The sequence below is a fragment of the Frankliniella occidentalis genome, unplaced genomic scaffold (assembly GCF_000697945.3).
Source record: "Frankliniella occidentalis isolate FOCC.00 unplaced genomic scaffold, Focc_3.1 Scaffold13, whole genome shotgun sequence".
Classification (NCBI taxonomy): domain Eukaryota; kingdom Metazoa; phylum Arthropoda; class Insecta; order Thysanoptera; family Thripidae; genus Frankliniella; species Frankliniella occidentalis.
In genome coordinates, this window is record NW_026267143.1 from 1,538,593 (window position 1) to 1,558,611 (window position 20,019).

The 20,019-nt window shown below is 47.1% G+C and overlaps 5 protein-coding genes across 8 annotated transcripts in view; 3 read left to right on the forward strand and 2 right to left on the reverse strand.

The window, feature by feature from the left end:
• The first annotated feature begins 5,126 nt into the window (after nt 1-5,126).
• Nucleotides 5,127-7,886, forward strand: LOC113217636 (melanocortin receptor 5-like). The gene is made up of 3 exons (XM_026437612.2): nt 5,127-5,633; nt 5,760-5,944; nt 6,805-7,886. The coding sequence occupies exons 1-3, from the start codon at nt 5,535-5,537 to the stop codon at nt 7,811-7,813; spliced, it is 1,293 nt and encodes a 430-aa protein (XP_026293397.2). The 5' UTR covers nt 5,127-5,534; the 3' UTR covers nt 7,814-7,886.
• A 64-nt stretch (nt 7,887-7,950) lies between these two features.
• On the reverse strand, nt 7,951-10,373 carry LOC113217658 (17-beta-hydroxysteroid dehydrogenase 13). Of its 2 annotated transcripts, none has more exons than XM_026437647.2 (8): nt 10,219-10,373; nt 9,796-9,966; nt 9,536-9,712; nt 9,294-9,446; nt 9,077-9,205; nt 8,876-9,000; nt 8,672-8,797; nt 7,951-8,600 (listed from the first exon to the last, which is right to left on the reverse strand). In XM_026437647.2, the coding sequence occupies exons 2-8, from the start codon at nt 9,937-9,939 to the stop codon at nt 8,534-8,536; spliced, it is 921 nt and encodes a 306-aa protein (XP_026293432.1). In that variant the 5' UTR covers nt 9,940-9,966; nt 10,219-10,373; the 3' UTR covers nt 7,951-8,533. The 2 variants fall into 2 exon arrangements, with proteins under 2 accessions (XP_026293432.1, XP_026293433.1); XM_026437648.2 differs by having other exon boundaries at nt 10,120-10,247.
• A 10-nt stretch (nt 10,374-10,383) lies between these two features.
• Nucleotides 10,384-12,512, forward strand: LOC113217655 (smad nuclear-interacting protein 1). Of its 2 annotated transcripts, none has more exons than XM_026437644.2 (4): nt 10,384-10,507; nt 10,995-11,464; nt 11,552-11,605; nt 11,691-12,512. In XM_026437644.2, the coding sequence occupies exons 2-4, from the start codon at nt 11,049-11,051 to the stop codon at nt 12,403-12,405; spliced, it is 1,185 nt and encodes a 394-aa protein (XP_026293429.1). In that variant the 5' UTR covers nt 10,384-10,507; nt 10,995-11,048; the 3' UTR covers nt 12,406-12,512. The 2 variants fall into 2 exon arrangements, with proteins under 2 accessions (XP_026293429.1, XP_026293428.1); XM_026437643.2 differs by lacking the exon at nt 10,384-10,507 and adding an exon at nt 10,618-10,721.
• On the reverse strand, nt 12,429-13,895 carry LOC113217660 (zinc finger protein 1 homolog). 2 transcript variants are annotated; one of them, XM_026437650.2, is made up of 2 exons: nt 13,553-13,895; nt 12,429-13,452 (listed from the first exon to the last, which is right to left on the reverse strand). In XM_026437650.2, exon 2 carries the CDS (start codon nt 13,450-13,452, stop codon nt 12,589-12,591), a length of 864 nt encoding a protein of 287 aa, XP_026293435.1. In that variant the 5' UTR covers nt 13,553-13,895; the 3' UTR covers nt 12,429-12,588. The 2 variants fall into 2 exon arrangements, with proteins under 2 accessions (XP_026293435.1, XP_026293436.1); XM_026437651.2 differs by having other exon boundaries at nt 13,548-13,895.
• Nucleotides 13,896-13,973: 78 nt separating this feature from the next.
• The window catches only part of LOC113217635 (neurobeachin-like protein 1), a 346,454-nt gene continuing 340,408 nt past the window's right edge, over nt 13,974-20,019 (forward strand). Inside the window, 16 exon segments of the mRNA XM_052263605.1 lie at nt 13,974-14,158; nt 14,714-14,911; nt 14,990-15,139; nt 15,213-15,402; nt 15,480-15,568; nt 16,305-16,451; nt 17,018-17,167; nt 17,254-17,526; nt 17,649-17,882; nt 17,974-18,083; nt 18,227-18,416; nt 18,487-18,875; nt 18,961-19,125; nt 19,196-19,283; nt 19,380-19,916; nt 20,007-20,012. Of these exon segments, the coding sequence (XP_052119565.1) occupies nt 14,099-14,158; nt 14,714-14,911; nt 14,990-15,139; nt 15,213-15,402; nt 15,480-15,568; nt 16,305-16,451; nt 17,018-17,167; nt 17,254-17,526; nt 17,649-17,882; nt 17,974-18,083; nt 18,227-18,416; nt 18,487-18,875; nt 18,961-19,125; nt 19,196-19,283; nt 19,380-19,916; nt 20,007-20,012 (2,976 nt within the window). The 5' untranslated portion in view covers nt 13,974-14,098.

Consider the following 20,019-nt stretch of genomic DNA (forward strand, 5'->3'; position numbering starts at 1 on the left):
CTCCGCGACAGAGTGCCCCCACACCTCTCTCCCTGCGCAAACAGTACCCGCCGTGTACCCTCTTGATTTGCTTCGTGTTTATCTTGTCATTTTTAAAATTTCCAAAGCCTAAGCATCAGTCATATAGCTTACTTTGCTCACTTCCTAGCGGGGAAGACAGAGGGTGCACCTTGATGAGCGTTTCCAACCTGGTTCGTCCTGTACGTGTACGGTTAACGTGACCCCGACCTTCGCTTCCAGTTCGCACGTCTGCCGCCCTTTCCCTCGTCGTCGCCCGACACCTCGCAGGCAGCCGCACTTTGGTCCCGAGAGCTGGACGTGTCCTCCCCGTCCTCCCTCACTCAGGAGCAAACATGAGACGTGACGTGACGTGTGCGTCGTGTAGTGTGTCACCACTACGTGCGCTGAGCTCAGACCCGCCGCAGTTTTATGCCAGACAAGAGAACGCGCGCGGCACTGTAATCACCTCCCTACGACGACTACAGGGGGCCGGGGGGGTCGCCTCACCGCGGGAACAACTCAGATGTAAAGTATATAATATTCTCATCCCCGCGGAGGATCTCTTTGCTCGTGTCTCGGGCTGCAGCGCGTCACCCCGCGGCCTAGGTCCCGCGTCCCGCGTGTCTGGCCGGTGTGGGGCGCGGGTCGGGCCGCCGGGGCGCCGGTCAAGTTCATGGTGCGGAGCCTGCAGAGCCCTACAGCAACGTCCTGCGCGGCGGTGGTTCACGGCCGCCCCAAACGCCTTGCCGCGCAGTGCGGGGCGGGGCGGGGCGGGGACGAGCGGACCAGGATAAACAGAGTCCACAGTGGGGCGGGAGCCGTGCTGCCCGGCGCTAGAGGATGCACCCCGAGACATCAAACGCAGCGGGGTGGCGCGGCGGCGACCAGCGACGACGCTCCACGGTCAACAAGCGCGTGGCCCGTGGCTATGAAAAATAATAAAAGTCCTACAGTCGGGTAGGAGATCGACGTTTTCAAACGCAACGCTAACCGTTGAAGTGCAGGCTCACCTCCCTATTAGGCACACCAATGCAAAACTTTTTGTTGCAGCTGATGCTGAAGAAGAAAGTCTACAATCTTCTGTAAGATATTCCTCTTGTTCTTTTTATTCGGAAAATACCTCATTCTGCCGCTTCTATAAGGGGTGAACACCGGAAAATCACAAGTACCCTCAAAATCTACGTGCCTTCAAGAAATTTGTTGAGGTCTTTAGTCTTGGTTCCAGCAGGTTCCAGGCTTTCAAATATTCTCGTCCTGGTTTCAGTTTGGAACGCAATCAAGATCTGGTCATAAAGTCAACAATATCAAAAATGTTATTTTTGCCCCCCCCCCTTCTCTCTCTCGATGGCGCTTTGCCACAAACAGCCCCCGGCCAGGAAACGAAGAAGAGAAAGATAATTTCTGAATGGAGGGATACAGAAAGCGATTCTATCGGCGTGACTGCGCGCCCGGCGCCCGGCGGCTCTTTGGGCACCATGGCAGCAGCAGCGGTACACCAAGGGTGACAGGCAAAACAATTCTGCATTTCATAAATAGAAGGGGTTTTATTTCCTGGAGACAGAAGAGGACACTAAACAAGTAGCACGTAACACGTAACAATTCCAATGGTCATAATTTCACCTTATGTTTTTCCCGTTTTCTTTTACAGCTTTTTCCTGAGGACAATACTCCATTGTTTAAAGAATATATTCTGGGGAAATTCTTAGAAATGGTACAAAACGGGAGAATACGTTACAGTACTACTTGAGTAGTCATAGAAATAACATCTTCGTGTGTGGTTGCAAGATAGCAAAAGTCAAGCAATTCTCCAAAATTCAACAAAATGATTAATAAATATAGTCACAAAGAGCAGTGTACTGGTGGCGCCACGCTGTCTGGGGGCGTTGTGTCCGAGACCCGTTCCTCCGGTGTAAGTTTCGTAGCCTAGAGAATTATTATGGTATTGACGTCATTGTCACTTGCTTGAAAACGGAGTCCACTTCGACGAACTCCACACGGAACGAGACGGTGGGCGTACCCAGTCGATAACCTGGGGTCAATGACCCAGCTATGACCGCTGGTAATGCGCTCTCTCAACGCAGGAAAAACGAATGCGTCAAGGGTTTCCTTCCTTTCCAAGGGCATCAAAACTGTCAAAAGCACTTCTTTATAGCATAGCACCCTTCCCTTCGAACTCTTTAGTGCATTATGCAAAAAAACTCCGGATATCTTTAGCACCCCTGCGGAGGTGCGATTTAACATCTTTCTTTGTGAAAAGTGTCATTATTGACGCATCCGTACCGTTGCCATCGGTCATCTGGGAAATACCCCTCGACAGCGGTGCTACTCCACGCTCTACACATGGGGTACGTCTTTCGGTTTCGGTCTTTGTGGTGAAGAGGTGAAGTCATGTATATTAATGAATTTCAGACTGGGTTCTTATAACTAAATTGACTTTAAATCAGTGACGAGTCATTGATTTATTCCGCATTAAACATAGTCCTGGTTCTATGGCAGTACCTACGACACCTTTTGATTCGTGCATTAACATTCCTCCCTATGTTATGTTATTTCAACTTATGAGTTGCAATGCAGTACTGAAATTTTGACAACCCAACTGAAATTTAATATTGACGATGTTTTGAAACTCAGTGAAACGCTATCGCGAACGGTGTAGATGTACACCCCTGCGGCATGATGACCCGGAGGCGCGCAGCGTTCTCTGGTAATCGGCAAACAACAAACTTTTAAAAAAATGCTTTTGCTAGTCGTTTCGCACCGCTGTGATTCTGAAAACCCCTACTTGTATCGCGATGTCACCGCTACGCCACACATCCGGTCCCCTTCTGCTGGAAACAAAGAATCTCCCTCGGCAGTTTACACCACCAAATTTTCTGCTTCGTGTGACTTTTCCCACTCCCTGCCTCTTCACACAAAAAAAATAAAAAAAAAAAGAAGTAAGAAATATCGCGAGTCATTCTTCCCCCTGGTTCGGTCGTGAGGCGACCGGCCAGGCGGCCGTGCAGCAGCCCCTAGCGCCGGTGTGGGCCGCGCGGTGGTGAGCGCCGTGACTCACGCTTGGCGCAGCTTGGCGCCCCTCTCCGTGCCGCCCCGCCCTCACCTGATAGCGCTGGTCCTCCGGGCCGGGCCGGGCGGGCCGGGGTGCCTCGTTACCGAGTGGAGCGCAGAGACGTTGAGTCAGCTCACAAGGAGCCCCGGGGCCTGCCCGCCCCCGCGCCAGGAGGATCAGATTACCTATTGGGGAGATCATTTCTAGACAGTCCTCGAGACTGTCTCTACCAGAAGGAAAAGTCCACCCCTCCGTCCCCGCCCTCTTCCTATACGTAGCACAGGGCAGGCCGCACGGCGGCGGCGGTGGAGGGTGTTGTTGCCTGCAACTGCTTCCAAAAGCTTTGTGAAAATTGACGCCAAAGATGACATTTCCCACTCTCTCGTCAGCTCACAGGACAGGATGCTGTCTATGTTTGTCTGGGCGAATGGGACGGGGTAGCTATTAGGCCCTATGGTTACACGCGCCAACTGTGCAGACGAGATGGTATCTATTGGAGCTGGCCTGGCCGCCTGCACTCAGAGAAAAGGTTTCTTATTGACAAGACAATTCTAATGTATGAAAATTAATTACACCATAGCAATAGGAAGTTGTTTTCGAAGAAAATGTCTTTGATTGATAGAAATTGACTACGAATCAATGCAATTCCCATTGAATATAACCTTTGATATGGTGGAATCAAGTTTTCAATGGAATTTTATTGAATCATTTTCAGAGTGTGTATCCGGGCCGGATCGGCTGAACCATATCACCATATCTTTCCGCCGACACGAGCCGGGCCCTGGCGGAGGTGGCCCCCCTGGCCATCCCCATGGGGAATCCCCGATTCAGCCGGCATAAGTTGTTTTATGGGACGCTGCGGAAGCCCCCATACGGTCGACACGCCACGCGCCCGGTCCCCGCCAGGTGGACGCTCCGCCCGCGCCGTGGGTCAGGCTGGGGACAGCCAATAATTGCCTCGGCAGACTCGCATCCATGACTCAACACAACAGGGCCGAGCGGAGCTGCCGGCGCAGCTCTTATGTAGCGTCGAGATGAGCTTTGTCCGAACACACCTCCTATTTACAGACCGAAAGTCACAAATGCCGTTCGGTCTGAGACGGCAGGCGGCGCAGTCGGTTTGTGCACTGTTCAAAATTACAACAGTAAATCACTACAGAATGGTCTGATAATTTTTTCAACAGTCTGATTCTGTGCCTTATACTGGAGGAAAGTACTTTTCAACATGTTTTCAAACACGGTCAAGTCTTTGTCCCTTTGTACCAGTCGAACAGTTCTGTTTCTGAGTAGGCCTACAGAATTAAGGTATTAAGGTATTAAGTTCCGAACGCGAAAGACATAGTCCGGTTTCCTCGAGATACTGGCGTGTCCACAACTTGCTTACGCCCCTGCGATTTATGCACCGTTACTTCGACTCAAATGTGTCATCAACGACACTGAGGGGACAGTTACCAGGAAATGAGGGAAGGGAGGAGGTTGGAGGGGAGAGCGGCACATTGGCGCCTGCGGAGGGGCGTCTCTAAGGAGGCTGGAGCGGGGCGCGGCCGCCCCCTCCCCGTACAGGTCGGGCCGGGCCGGGCGCCTGCAGGGACACGGGTAGGCCTCCCGCTGCGCACGGCCGCTCGACGGGCGCGCATCCCCGCCGGCCCCGGGCGCTCAAGGCCGGGAGGGCGGAGTCACTGAAGCTGAGATCAACCTCCGATGTTTACCCGGGCCCCGTCTGGTCAACAAACAGAATAATCCCGTTTGTGGTCCACGTCGCGAGCCGGGCGGAGCCGGGCCGCGGGGAGATGCGTGACCGCCAGCTCCGAATGTCTCCTGTGAAAACAGTGTGGCGCGGCGAGCGGCACGTCCCCGCCGCATCCTGGTGGTCAAGGGTGCGGGTGCGGGGTCAGCCCCGCGGCGACCTCCGAGCTATCGTCACATCTCCCGAGCACGCAGCGCCACGCAGCGCCATTTAGGCGGGAGGGGGGCGGTGGATAAACCTGTTGTCGTTGCCCCCCCCCCCTTTCCTTTTGCCCCTCCGCTATGAGCTGCGTCCCGACACAGCTCCATCTCTCTCCCTCTGCTCGGCGCCGCGGCGCTCTTTGAACGGTGTCGCGGCGCCTGGTCCATCCCGCCCGGACCCCCGCCACGCCCGCAGTCCCACGCTCGCTCGGCCGCAGCGCGGTCCACACGCTCCGGCCAGGGCTGCAGGTCGAGGCGGAGGGGAGGACCACGCCAGGAGGACGCCGTCGGCCGCGAGCGTCCTGCCGCGGGGTGGTGCAGCTGCGCGCCCTGCCGAGCCGTCCGGCTGCCGCGACACAAGCCACGCCGCGCGTGCCGCCAGTGCCACCGCCGGGCCCGAGCCGCGGGCTTGTGCCGGGAGCAGCTGAAGCGAGTGCCTCGCCTCCCCGGCACCCTGCCGGTACCGGCCAGGCTGGCGGCCGCCGCTCGCCGCACTGCTCGGCGGGCAGCGCTGTGGACCACCACGCCCCCTCGCAGCATGGCCGCGGCCGCGCTCGCGCTCGCCGCCACGGCGGAGCCGATGAACCTCGCCGCGACCCTCGCCCGCCTCACGCAGCCCACCAAGAAGGCCGACGAGGTGAGTTCAACGCAGACAGCTCAAGTAATTGAAGGCAATTTAATTATCAACCCCTAACACTTTGTCTGGTGGAGTAATTCCAGGCAATTCCGAGCTCGTCTTTAATTCCAAATGTCTATTTTGCAGCGCCTGGTCCCGTACAATGATTCTCTCCCGGAAACGCCGGGGCTGGTCGTCGTCGACGTGTTTGACCTGGAGCACGCCTTTCCCTACATCATGATGGTGTTCGCCATCCTCGAGTACACCATGATGGTGTTGATCGTGGTTGGGAACCTGTTCATCCTGGTGGCTTACGCAGTTGGCAGAATCAGGTACCAAAGTGGTGCAGGCGGATGAGGGTCATGTGGGGCAGTTCATGTGCGCCCCGTCCTCTGCAGCAGTTAGTCAGACCCGCCACAGCCCGCTCTTCTGGTGTCACGTGCGTTGCGTCGCGGACCACGCAATTCACCGCCGAGAGCGTGCTTTGGCTGGAGACTGATGCAGAGGACGGCGTAGACATAGTACCGCGTGTAAGGCCTTCGACACAGCAGTGTTGCGGGTCTGCCCGCCCTACCCTAGGGGGCCATGGCGCCTTACGGGTGGAGCGAGTAGGCAAACGCGCTCACTGCCGTGTCGTGTCGTAGCACTGGTGTAGATCTACTTTTGAAGTGTGTGTGTAGTGTGTGCCCTGCTGGGCCGGGGCACACGGTACGTAGTTTATATTTCACAAACCTGGTCAACTTGCACGCACAAAAAAATAATGACGGTCTGAACCGTCGCACGTGAAGTTTTGTGGTTCCATTACCCTTCCCCTAGACAACTTTTGCCCCCACCCCTCCTTCCCCATCCCTCCCACTTACGTCCAATTATTGCTATTTAGTGGCCACATACAAAGTCGGTCCGGTCACGCCATTTACTCCGGTCCGGACGTTGTCGTGATGCTTGGTACCATTGTGTGTGCGACCGCCTAGACTCTTCCGGGGATTTACCCACTGCGATCCCCACGTCGCTGGAGATCGTGACAAACTCAATCCGACAGAGCATTTAGTGAACGTTCGTTTTCCCCATTGTCTCGCACTTGAGCATTGGTAGGGTGAAACTTGTTCACTAACGGGCGCGGCAGATTTGAAAGGGATGGCGGAAGTGAATCACGTCCCCTGCCTCTAACGCTACGCGTTTCCCTCCTCCGCAGGGGCAAGAACAGCAGCATGCGCCTGCCCTCCTCGGGCCGGCTCGTGCTGAACCTGGCGCTGGCCGACCTGCTGGTGGGCGTGGGCCTCATCTACTTCTCCCTCTTCAAGTTCTGGCCCGAGATGGCCGCCCAGCTCGCCAAGTACCGGCTGCCCTGCGTGCTGCGCTTCTCCGTCTGCTTCCTGACCATGTTCGGGTCGCACTGCGCGCTGCTCGTGGTGGCCATGGACCGCTACACCGCCATCGTGCACACGCTGCACTACAAGGACTACCTGACGACGCGCGTCAGCTGGCTCGTCATCCTGGCGGGCTGGGTGGTGCCCGTGGCCGGGGCCGGCGCCGTGTTCCTCGTCAACGAGTGGCGCCCGGGCGTGCCCTTCTGCGACGAGCACCACATCGTGCCCAACTTCCTCATCATGTTCGCGCTGCCCTCCAACGTGTCCGTGCTGCTGCTCATCTCGCTGACGCACTGGCGCGTGCACCGCGAGGTGCAGGCCTACACGCTGCGCGCCAGCGACCCCAGCTTCGTGGCCTCGACCGCCTCGGCGGCGCGGCGCTCGCACGGCTGCCGCAAGTCGGCCGTGCTGCTGCTGCGCGTCACCACGAGCTTCATCGTGTGCTGGACGCCGCTCGACGTGATGCTCGTGCTGTTCGTCGTGCTCGGGCCGAGACCCTGGGTGCTGGTCGTGTTCGAGGCCGCCTTCTTCCTCGCCATGACCTCCTTCCTGCTCAACCCGTTCGTGTACGCGTGGAAGACGGAGGCCATCCGCCGGCCGCTGATCGCCGCCCTGACCGCGCTGCGAGTGCTGCCCCCGGCGGCCCGCCGAGCCCCACGCGGCCACCCCTACCCGGGCGGCCCGGCCCGGGTGTTCACCATCCCCCACAACAACCGCGCCTCCGTGCTGTCCGTCTCCCACTCGTCAACCTCCGGGGCCGCCAGCGCAGCCAGCGCCAGCTCGGGTGCTACAACGAGCTCCGGTCAGACTGTTCGGACCTCGCTAGGAACGTGAGCACTGCGCAGGGGAACCGACCCCGACGAAAACTGGGGATGCGCACTACGAGGTGGACGATCAGACCTTGTTAAGTGGTAGTAGTCTTAAATGAGTACCTGAAGAAACGCGAGTTTGTTTTTAATTAATTATAACTATTTATTTATACCAAGATATTTATTTTTGCGCTATTGAGTGATAAAATAGTGTTTACAACATAGTAATTTCTTTACAATTTATTGGTTTGGAAGACAAGTTCTTACTACTTACTTTAAGTCTAACATGATTGTGTTCATCAAAACATTAACATTTTTCATGCAAAATGAGAGGAAATGTGAGAAATACAAGACTGAATATATGAACCTATAGGGTACATGATCTGTTTGTAGATAAAATAAAGCTTTATAACATAAATCTAAACATAATGAAACACTTTTCTGAGTCTTTTCTGGCTAAAAGCAGTATGTGATTTTTTTTAAATTTTTTTTTTTAAATATTGTGATGCTGACTGAATGACTGACTAGACATAAGTTGATTCATTATTATATAATGACATCTGTGAAACATATTTATGGCACAAGGTACATGAAAAGTGACATCATTTTCAAAATATTCATTACTTGCAATAGGTAAATTAGATTTAAACATCAGGCATGCATCAGGGCATTTGGTATTTTCAAACACCATCATATCTTCTACAGGCACTGTTTAAAACAAATCCTTTGATACAAAGCAATGTTTTCAGCCAAAATCTACACCTGTGTCAAGCAGCTCTCTAAGCCTCACTGAAACTTCTCGTGGTAACAGCCTGAAAACAAGAAAACCGTGTAACAGAAAGAAAAAGGTAAGTAATCGAAAGGAATTAGGAAAGGCAATTACCTTAACAGATTACCCATAAAGAGCAAGTAGCCTGGTACACTCATTTCTGCATACCCTTGACGTACCCCTACAATTATTTGACGGGCAGCTTCTCTAGGATCTAGGGTACCGAAATAACTTGGAATCCTGATCAAATCAAAGCATAAAATACGTCATATCCATTGACTCTTGTAAAGATTGCAAAATTTTAATCAAATGATTTACCTCAGTCTAATATCTCTTGAATACTCAGGGCTTACAAGAAACGGATAAATGTGTACAAGAGTTACTTGAATCTTTGCATGTCTCTGTGATGTCCGTAGTTCTTGCCGAAGAGATTCAGTAAGACCCTAGAGGTGACAAAACCATACTAAGTCTACAACAAGGCAGATATTCATATTTTAAAAATTCAAAAGGAATTCTCACCTTTACAGCAAATTGAGAAACACTAAGTGGAACCTGATCCTTGATACCAGTTAGGCCAGCCACTGAACTTAGTGCAACAATATGTCCTTTACGCTGTTCCTGCATTTGAGGTAGTAAAGCTTGCAAAATCTAGTGGATATAGGGTTGTAAAAGTACTTTAGTAAAAAGGATAATTTATTTATTGGATTATTGGATGACCTAAATCAAAATCACTTACCCAGAAATGGGACATGACACTTCTGTCTATAGTTGCTCTTATGTCTGGGGGTGGTTGGGCAACAAGAGAGTGTGGGCTTGGCATTCCACAGCAATGAAAAATCATGCTCACAGGCCCGATGTCTCTTTTAAGTTTATCTGCCATTTTAAAAACCTGGAGAAATAGCAAAACTGATAAAATTTCTGAGGTTTGTTTGTGTGAGATTCTTGTTACAGCAGTCTCAGAAGTCCTAAGGATGTTACCTGCTCTCTATTGGTAACATCTACTTGATATGCAATTGCATTTCCTCCATTTTGCGTAATGTCAACTGCTGTCTTTTTGTTACCCATGCTATCTATGTCACAACAGATAATATACGCACCAAGTGCCCCTAATTGAAGAGCTAGCTCTCTTCCCACTCCCCTTGAGGCGCCAACAATCTGGAAACAAAAGTTGGAGGTGAGAACACCAATCTTCAATCACATGTGTATCTAAATCAGCAGGAGGCAAATCATAATCATACCACCGCAATATCATTCTTCACTGATTTCTGCCTTGGAGGACATATAAGATGCCAGCATGCCTCTAGAAATGCAAAATACACCTGAACAAGAAGACACAGTGCATCCCAAGAGAGCACAATAAATGCATATAGTTGAAGAAGCATTGTACACGACACCAATGATGTTCACACCTGTTGACATGACAAAGTGTAACATGAATAAAATGAGTGGATTGCATCACTGCACACATCAAATCACTAAACCCACAAGCAGTGGTCAACCAATTAATTTGGTCAGATCAAAATGAAACTAAAACAATACTTTCGTCAAGTTTGTGATCGTACAATTGTGACTACGTGATGATCGTCTCATCCGGGTCAAAACGAAAGCAATGTCACATGAGCTAAGTGACACGTTGTCAGAAATAAACTTTCTATACTTACGGAATGTAACAATCTATGGGGAAGTAATACACCTTCGAGTTAAAATACTAGACGCCTTTCACAAGCAGGAATTTAAACCCCGGTACTTGTACGGCAATCGCACATGTTGGTAAACACACACATAACAGGTGTGTTGGACGTGCGAATAGTTCGCCAATGTGTATTCGCAGGTCACATATTTTCTCCTCATGAGCCACTTTACACCGAACAGTAAATGTCGCGATGTTTGTGGTGTTGACGTTATATCTGTGATAGTTTCTGTAGAGCTTGGACTCTGAACTCCGAAACAGTGAGATTTCACACATCCAGCGTGTATAGAAAGTTGCTTCAACAGACGTCCCCTTCGTTCAATTTTTCATCTTCGTTGTAGTCTCGCAACAGGAATCATTTTTTTAACATATTGATCTCAAAGTATAGAGACCCATAATCACTTGTTTTTGTTGTTGCGGTAACGTTTCGAGAAAAATTCCACTTAGGTTATACTGATTGTAATTTCCTCGCTTGTGAGTAGTTTTATTTTGTGTTATCTCGCTGGAATTGTTAAAAAGAAAGCTGCACGATGCTCTTATTCTCCTGAGCTTATTCCGCTGACGTGTTTCCGCACTGTAACCTGTCGAGTTCATTTCAGTAAACAACAGTTGGCTTTCACTCAGTCCAAATTTACTTATTCCAATTTTAAGAATTCAATTTTTATTTTTCTCCTCCAATCGGTTTGGTCTTTTTTTCCCAGCTGCACGGCATTAATGTTTCTAACCTGTTAATCTGTTTTCTTGCAGGTTTTAATTCTGATCTGATAATTGTACTTGCCATTCAATTTTGCAATCTGTAAAATGAAGGAACATAAACATAAAAAGCATAGGCGAGGTTCCCGTGAGAGAGACTCCCCTGAAGTACCAAGGAAAATTCCTAAACGGGAACCCTCTGAATCAAGAGACGCCCATGAGCGACATGAAAGGAAAAGGCAGCACCATGACAAACATGACAGACACCGTAACCCAGAGGTTTCAAGGACAGATTCGTCAAGAAATCGTGAAGATAGAGATCGAAATAGAGACAGAGATAGGGAGAGAGATCGAGAAAGAGGTCATGAAAGGAGGAAAGACTCAGACTATGACAGAGATCGCAAACCTCTTAACAATATTAGAATAAAAGAAGAAGTTGACAGTGATGATGGCCGTGATAGAGATGGACCCTCATCGTCAAGGTGGGATGAAGATGGCGATAAAAATAGATTCAGGAACAACAGGTAATTTTTTCTTTCTTCCTGGAACTTTTTTTATTGTATGTAACTATCAAGCACAGTTATGACAACCTTTTTCCAAATTTTCAACAGAGACCATGAGAGAAGTAGGAATCCCACTGACCGAGGTTTTGATAAACCAAGAGGGTAATTTATCTCACTTTTCTCATTGATGGTTTCTGATTTTAAAGACTAACAGAACAGAAACATTATCTGTTTTTTTATGTTGCAGACTCAGACCAGACTTTGATGAGCACAGGGGTGGTGGAGACAGAGGAGGAAGAGGTGGCAGAGGTGGTCGCGGAGGCAGGGGTGGCAGAGGAGGTAGAGGAGGCAGAGGAGGTGGACCTGGGAGATCAAGGTTTCCTAAAGACGAGGAAGACACCAGTAATATGGAATGGGGCAAGAAAAGTGATCAGTCAGGGAATAAACCTCTTCCTCCTGAAGAGAGAGACAAGCCAAATTTTGGTCTTTCGGGAAAATTGACCGAAGACACAAACACATATAAAGGTGTTGTTATCAAGTACAGTGAGCCTCCTGAAGCTAGAGTTCCTAAAAGACGCTGGCGTTTGTACCCTTTTAAAGGGGAAGAGGCATTGAAAGTTCTGTACATACATAGGGCAAGTGCTTTCTTGATGGGGCGTGAACGAAAGATTGTTGACATTCCATTGGACCATCCCTCTTGTTCTAAGCAGCATGCTGCAATTCAGTTCCGGCTAGTTCATTATACAAGAGATAATGGTTCTGAAGGAAAGAGAATACGACCTTATCTCATAGATTTGGATTCTGCTAATGGAACTTTTGTAAATAATAACAAAATTGAACCAAGGAAGTATGTAGAACTCCTTGAAAGGGATGTTCTCAAGTTTGGCTTCAGTACAAGAGAGTTTGTCTTACTACATGAACACAGTAAGGATGAGGAAGAAGATGACAATTTTGTAGAGTAGTGCATTGTGTTATCAACCTCAGCTACATTTGATTGTTTTATTTTCATATTCTTTTTGCAAACAGTTCAACAGATTACTTTGACAAAATACACGCTTAAGAGAACACTTTTATTGGGATTATTTCATCTTCTGCTCCCATCAATATAATAATACAATTTTTCACACATCACACTGAGCAAATGTCTAAGCATTGCTATTACTTGTTCCATCATCTTCCAATGAACACACATGAGTTCTTAATGATATCTTTTTAGCCCATTTCTTATTACATGTGATGCACTCAAAGGGTTTTTCTCCAGTATGAATACGGTAGTGGGCTCGAAGGTTGCTGCTGCTTGTGAATGACTTTTCACAAACATCACATTCGAATGGTTTCTCACCATTATGAATCCTTAAGTGACTTTTGAGGGTACCACCAGCTGTAAATCTCTTTTGACATATGGGGCATACCCATTTTTCTGTACTGTGAGAGTATCGGTGTACCCTTAGTTTTTGTCTTGTTTCATAAACCTTTTCACATTGGTCACATGGATGAGGTCCAACATCATCAACAAAAGCATCACTTCTTTTCTTTCTGGGTGCCTTAGGCTTTGGTTCTTTATACACGTGATGTCTCTCAAAGTGATGTTTCAGAGTAGCACTCTGGGTAAACCTTTGATTGCATTCTGAACATTCATACGGCCTCACTCCAGTGTGAATTCGAACATGCGCTATCAAAGTGCTCTTTAATGAAAAAGCTTTGAGGCAAACAGCACATGTGTATGGCTTTTCAGAAGTATGGCTCCGAATATGTGCTGTCATATGACCACTCTTGGTAAACTTCTTCCCACAATACTTGCATTCAAATTTCTTTTTTTCTGAATCACTAGGGTCTTGAACAGGATCTTTCACACTAGATTGGGTTTCGGACACTGATCTCTCTGACTCCTCGACAACTGCTCCTTCACCTTTTTCTTCAAGGGGATCAGATTCACTTTCAGCGACTGCTTCCTCTTCAGAACTAAATGCTGAAGATTCAGTCAAGTGAATTGAGAATAGCTCCTCCATCTGATAAACAAAGATGTGAACAAAATTATATTACTTTGATCATGAACTGTCATATTTTGACAAAATGTCATAACTGTAAAACAGTAATAGCTAACCTTACCTGAAACCCACTTTTAAAGAGTAAAATATATAATTTATTTATTAAAAATGCGAGGATTTGATACAAAACAGGGAATGCAAAATTAACTCTCGTTGGAATTTGACGGCAGAAACACACAAATTATTCCATTTCAGCTTGATTTGTTGTTTTCTGCTAGTGCAATGTTACTTGTTTTGGACAGACCACAACCTCCAGTTTTGCCAACATAGAGATCACTTCACCCCACTAAATAAAAATATAAGAATGCGCTCGCTTGTGAAAAAACATTTCCTTGCCACAAGTTTGGATCTATTTTTAGAACATAAGGGGTCATATATTCCCACTCCCAAACAGATTCCTTGCGGTACTTAAACGCAAAACATTAGTCACCAGAGGGGGAATATCTCTGTGGAGTTCCCTTCCCTTCGATCAGCTGGGCGCCAGCGCCAGGGCTGGGATCTCGCAGAGGGCATGTTTATTTAGTGGACTCACAGAGTGCTTTTTCCACAACAAATTGATGTTTATTTCCTGATTCCTGAATTCAGTCATCAAGTATGAGCAATTATCATGGACAGAATGGAAGTTAAGAGGGACATTTATCAACTATGGCTTCATTATAAGGCAAAGGTGAGATATTACAGAGAGAAATAATTTGCTTTCGTGTACGACAGTAAATGTCATTTTCAAACTTTATCAATGGAGCATTGAACGTTGCCAGTGATTTTTCTCAAATATCTTTCGATTGTTGTTGCCTTAGCTGCACTGTCATAGTTCTGATGCATGTTGAAGTTTGTGGTAACTGCTTAACTTCTTCACAGTGGTTGACAAGTTAGGTTAGTGTTGTTTGTCAGGTGGTTGCGGCGTCTTTAATGCTATTCCATTCGCTTCACGTCGAGTACTTAGTCCTCTAGAATGGAATATTTTAGGCTAAATTGCAGGCGAACCGACAAACTGTCGTTCTGGAATGTGCACTTGGCAAACAGTTTCAAGTGATTCATAACCTGCCAAAACTATTGGACTTCACATCTTGGAGAAATCTTTAATGACTGAAGTTTAAATCGTTTGATGTTTTGAAAGAGTAGATTCAAATGTTGAAAACTAAATACTTCTCTCAAAATTCAGTCATGATTGCCTCTGTAGTCTTTTTATTTAGAAATTAAATCTTTTTTATTTTATTGACAGAATGAAGAAGAATACTTCCGTCTATTTGTTCGTGGATTTGTATCAGTATGGGAGGGACAGCTACCATTGGATTGGTCATCTCTGCCAAATTGGACAGATATTCGACCAGATTCGGGTCCGCATCTTTCTCGTCTCCCTGAAGAGTTACTTCCCACAGTTAGCCAATTTATGCAAGAGGCTCGAAGTGACACAGAAAATGTAAATATGACCATCCTTCTTCCCTGGTATCAAGATTAATTTTCTAATTAATTGACTTACATACATTTATATTTTCAGAGAACATTAAATTGTGAGTCATTATCAGAGGTTGAGCTACTCACTCACCTTCTTACAATTTTAGCCCGTAACTTAGACAACATTCCCTTGATAGCTTCATGTGATTATGTATCTATAAGTATTGGAATAGCAGCTACTGTGATACATCAGGTCAGTAATTTAAGTTAGGACAAATGTATTGTGATGAGGTAGTTCACCATTAACTTCTTTTTTCTATTTACAGCTTGTAGAAGAGAGTGCTCATTTTGGGGAAGCTGGTGTTTCTTTCTTTACAAGTGTATGTCACCTTTTGGAGGTGCTATACGACCCTTACTTTACTTGGCACCACTTTTTGCGTGGCAATGAGGCTGACTTTGAGAAGATTGCATTTCAACCCGCCCTTCTTCATGTTGAAGTTGTCCCCTTTATTTATGGTGTGTCATAGGAAATAAGATTATGAGATTTTATATTCTGATTCAGTGCATTACATTTATTTTCAATTTTCTTCCAGATTGTTTTGAAACCAATTTAATTGAGAGTTACCCACATCTGGGCTCTCAACTTATTCATGTCCTGGGAGCTGTTGTTTCGGGAGCTCAGGTATTCATTTTTGTTGATGATTTGTGTGTGGAAAATTGTGTGTACTTTTCCCAGCCAATGCTCATTTAATGTATTAACATATATCTATCTATATGTGGGAGACTATCTGGGTAAACTAACACTGTATATACATGTACCCTAAATTGTAGTTAATACTTCTCTCTTCCTTAGTTTATTGTAAATTATATTCATTTGAGCTGATTTCATCGAACATTCTCAGGGTCAAGAATTTATGTACCTTCTCCAGACCTCTATGGTCTTCTTTAAAAATATTTCTCAAATCTTTTACCTGTTATGATTTCATGCATTGCTCTTGCCTCTGCACTTTCTTTGCGTGGTTTATTCTTCTTTTTTGTTCAGTCAAAACACTGCACCAATATGTTTGCACCATTCGTTGGTGGCATTTGATGCACTTTTATTAAAAGCATGGGTGGAATGTTACATTTGTGGGCTTTTTTAATCACACTATCTTCTGCTCTCCTATGCGATTTGAGGTGCCTTGTGGAAACTGTACCTAGCAGATGCACATGCATTCTCTTAGATTTTCTATTTAAAACTTACATATCTAACTACAATTTTCCTCTAATGTGAAAAGATACCCTCTAAAGTGTTGCCATGTAACAAATATTTAAGAAGACACGTCTAGTTTTAAGTTTCTTCCAGAATACTGGCAGTATTCTTTCTAAAAGGTCTTGTGGTGGTTGTAACTAACTTTCGGTGTTGGTTTTTCCTCTAGAGCATAATTGTGCAATTGGATCCTGTTTTCCCTGCACTACCTTCCCTAGCACAGTCAACACTTGTTAAATCAGACAAGGCAAAAAAGAGTCCAGTTTTGGCTAAAGGATTATCAAAAACATCATCTTGTTTTTGCCTTAGTGATGGGGTGAGTCAGTTGAAGGCAGTGAAGTGACATTGCTCCTACATTTGTCACCTGTAGTGCATGTGCATGTTACGTCTTGAGCCTTCAGAAGCTGTTGAAAAAGGTTACTTTTGCTGGAACGTCTTCCATTAGTCTTAATTCTGAGTATATGTGTGGCAGCTTCTTTCGTCCAAAACACCAATGATGAGTGCTTTCGGATCAGGTAAAGTGCACGCTACTGCCTGTTTCAATGTAATTTTTCTGTGTTTTCTGTGAGCTTAGATATGACAAACTCGTGGTACTTCAAAAGTGAAATATTTGATGCATTTTTTTTTTCTTTCTTCTGTTGACAATATTTGATCTTTAATTTTTGCTTTGTAGATGTGTTATTTATTTATTTACATAATCACTAACAGTGGCTTCAGTTTGAATCTGAGTAAAGAATTTAGAATTCATAAAAGGGGCGGGTGTAGGGGAGGGGGCTGTGTATGATTGGATTGCTTTGCAAAAAATGTTTTGTATAGCTTTTTCAAAATCTGTTTGTGCTCAGTGTTATGTGATGAATGCTGATTTATTCTTATGTTACACAGCATAACGCCCTTCGTGCAATATGTCCAGCCACTGTCAACATGATTATTGCTGTTGTTGGGAACCTTGCTACGCCTCCTGAGCTGAGATATCATGCTCTTCAGTGTTTTGTGCTTATGGCACGAGTACTTCTTAAGTCATCTCCAGACCAGGTAAATATCTATCTGTTTCAGTTGGCTGATCATAAATTGTTTCATATAGTTTTCAGTTCTGTGAATTTTGCATGTCTGAATTGCAGCGACAAATTGAAGTGGGAACAATGGTTCAACTAATTCGTGACCTGTTAATTCGTGAAGTAAAAGAGGGATCTTGGACATCTGACAGTATCCATGCTCTTACCCAAATAGTTTCTGCAGTGAAGGCTCTGTTAGTATGGCCTTTACCTCCAAAAAAAAGTCAAGCTCACAATATTTCCTATTCGCATGCTCAAGCATTGCATGCTCATATGCAACAGCTGCTCTTGGATTGCCAGATTCCAGATGCTCTTATTTTACTTTTGAATGAGTCTGCTGTAAGTATGCTAAATTTGTTGTCTAAGCCTAGTTGATTTATTTTGCCTTAAGTTGTACATATGCACAATAGTAACCATGTAGAAAATGAGTGAGCTTTCTATCATTAACTCTTAAATTGCAGAGTAAAAATATGGAGAAGCAGTCGCTGGCAGTGGAGGTTGTGCGAGTGTTTTCTGCTCTTTTAGCTGGCTCCAACTCTGTTAAAGAGCGGCTACTGAAAACAGATGTGTATACTCGCATAGCAGATGCTTTGCGGTCTTTAGGTGACCCCAAAAGACCACTTCTGCGTGCATTGCTTGCGTTGGCAACAGAGGAAAATGAGTGTCATTCATCAGAATCAGAAAATGTTTTAAAAGTGTGTCACTGATTACTTTTCTTTACTTACTTTCATAACTTAAATTACTGTTAGTGACAAGTTCTTTAAACTCTTGCATTCCAATTTTTAGAATGGCCATGCACTGCTTGTACTGCTCCGATGGCTCCCTGCGGTTCCTGATGTGGATCAAGTATGGCTTGCTGAAAATATTGCTAAACTGTGCAATGCTTCACTTCAAAGGTAAATTTCAAGTTAAATCTCCAATGTGAAATAATTTTCATTGTCCCTGATCTTTAATATAGTGCTGTTTTATTTTGGAGCTGAAGTACAGAGGCTTTTAGTTTGTTGGCATTCAATGACTTGTTCACTTTGAAATGTTCCAGTCGTGTTGTGTGTTCTGCTCATCAAGTTATCCTTGAGATCTGTGCATTGATGGAACAGCATGCATCACTTTCCCGACCAACAGTGGGGGAACTCCTAGGGCTACTCGAAGGGCTTGCTGCTCATTGTATCACTCCACTGGAATTGAAGAGCATATTCCTGCTCTTACGAGAGGGAGATTCAGAGGAGAAGGTGAGAATGCTGCACTTGATTTTAGATGAAAATAAGACTAGTTTCAATATTTTGATTACCATGTTTGCAGTGTCCTTATCAAAGTCAACTACTTCATGCCATCTCTGCGGTTGCCCGTCGTGGAGAGCATAGTGACTGTCATTACTTCTTCAACATCCAGAATGACACAGATGGTCTTTCGGTTCCTGGGATTCGTAAATGGCCAGGTGCAGGCTACGGTTTCAGTTTCCACTGCTGGGTGAAACTTGACAGTGAACCTGACTCGGCAGCTCCAAGCCCAACAAGCCCGGCAAGCCGTGCCACCAGTCCAGGGTCTGCCGCTAGCCCAGCCAGTGGGCGCAGTGGTCTAAGTCCTATGACAGTAAAAACCCCTATAGGAAGTCACCCTTCTAGCCCAGCTTCAAGTCAAACCAGCAGCAGTAGAGTTGGTGTGGAGAACAAGAGACGTCAGCTTTTCAAGTAAATTTGTGCATGAACTTGTTACTTGTATCCTGATTGCAAATGTCCTACCGTCTACAGATCTTTTTGTTGTCTTCAATTTCAGCTTACTCACTAGTAATAATACTGGTGTGGAAATTTTCTTTCGTGCTGATGGCATGCTAGTTGTAGCCATCAGTACCAAGAAAGAGTTCCTTACTGCTACTGTCCCAGACATTCCCCTCACTGACAACCGATGGCACTGCATCGGCGTGTGTATAACTATGGCAAGGTAAAGTTTTAATTCATCAAAATCATGATGTATGTGCACATGTGTTACTCACCCTGCTGTACCTTTCTAGGAGGCCTTTTGGACACAACCAGATTCAGGTTTTTGTGGACGGTACCCAACGTTTGTCAGTCTCCATCAAATTTCCCTCAATGAGTGAGGTAGGCCCAAAGTATTCAATTACTTATTCAATATTTCCCTCTCTTTATTTTTCGAAGAGAAGTTGTAGCTTTGTTTTGTGATTGCCCTTGGCGCAGCCCTTCACGTACTGCACCATCGGGTCGGCGGTGCAGCGCGGTGCTGCCGCCCCCGGGGTGCCGTGGGGAGACGGGCCCGGCGCCTCTCCGCGCCGCTCGCCGGGCGTGCTGGAGCGGGCGGCGGGGGCGGGCGGCGGCCTGCTGCCGTCCCTCATGAACCAGGTGCCCAGCTACCTGTCGCTGCCGCTGCCGCTGCGCGGCTCGGCGCCGCTCGACCCCAACGTCAAGAGCTTCCAGGCCGGGCTGCAGGACGCCGTGTGGGGCTCGGCGGGCTGCCTGCGCGGCCAGCTCGGCACGGCGGCGCTGCTGCAGGACGCGCTCGGGCCCATGCAGGCGCGGCTGCTCTTCCAGCAGGGCCCCAACTGGAGGGGCCTCTTCTCCAGCGAGGAGGGCGCGGACCTGAGCGACCTGGTCAACCGCCTCGTCTTCTGCTTCTCGCCCGCCGCCTGCTGGGACAACCTGTGCCTCGACCTGGCGCCGGGCAACAAGTACGACGGCCACGTGCTGGCGACCCAGTGCTCCACCCTGGGCATCAAGGTAGGTGGGGCCGCCCGGCGGGGCGTCCAGTCCGAGTCACCTGAGGCAGGTTGTGGGGACCGACTTCTCACTCGCCTGCCTGTTTCGCAGACGGCGGTCAACG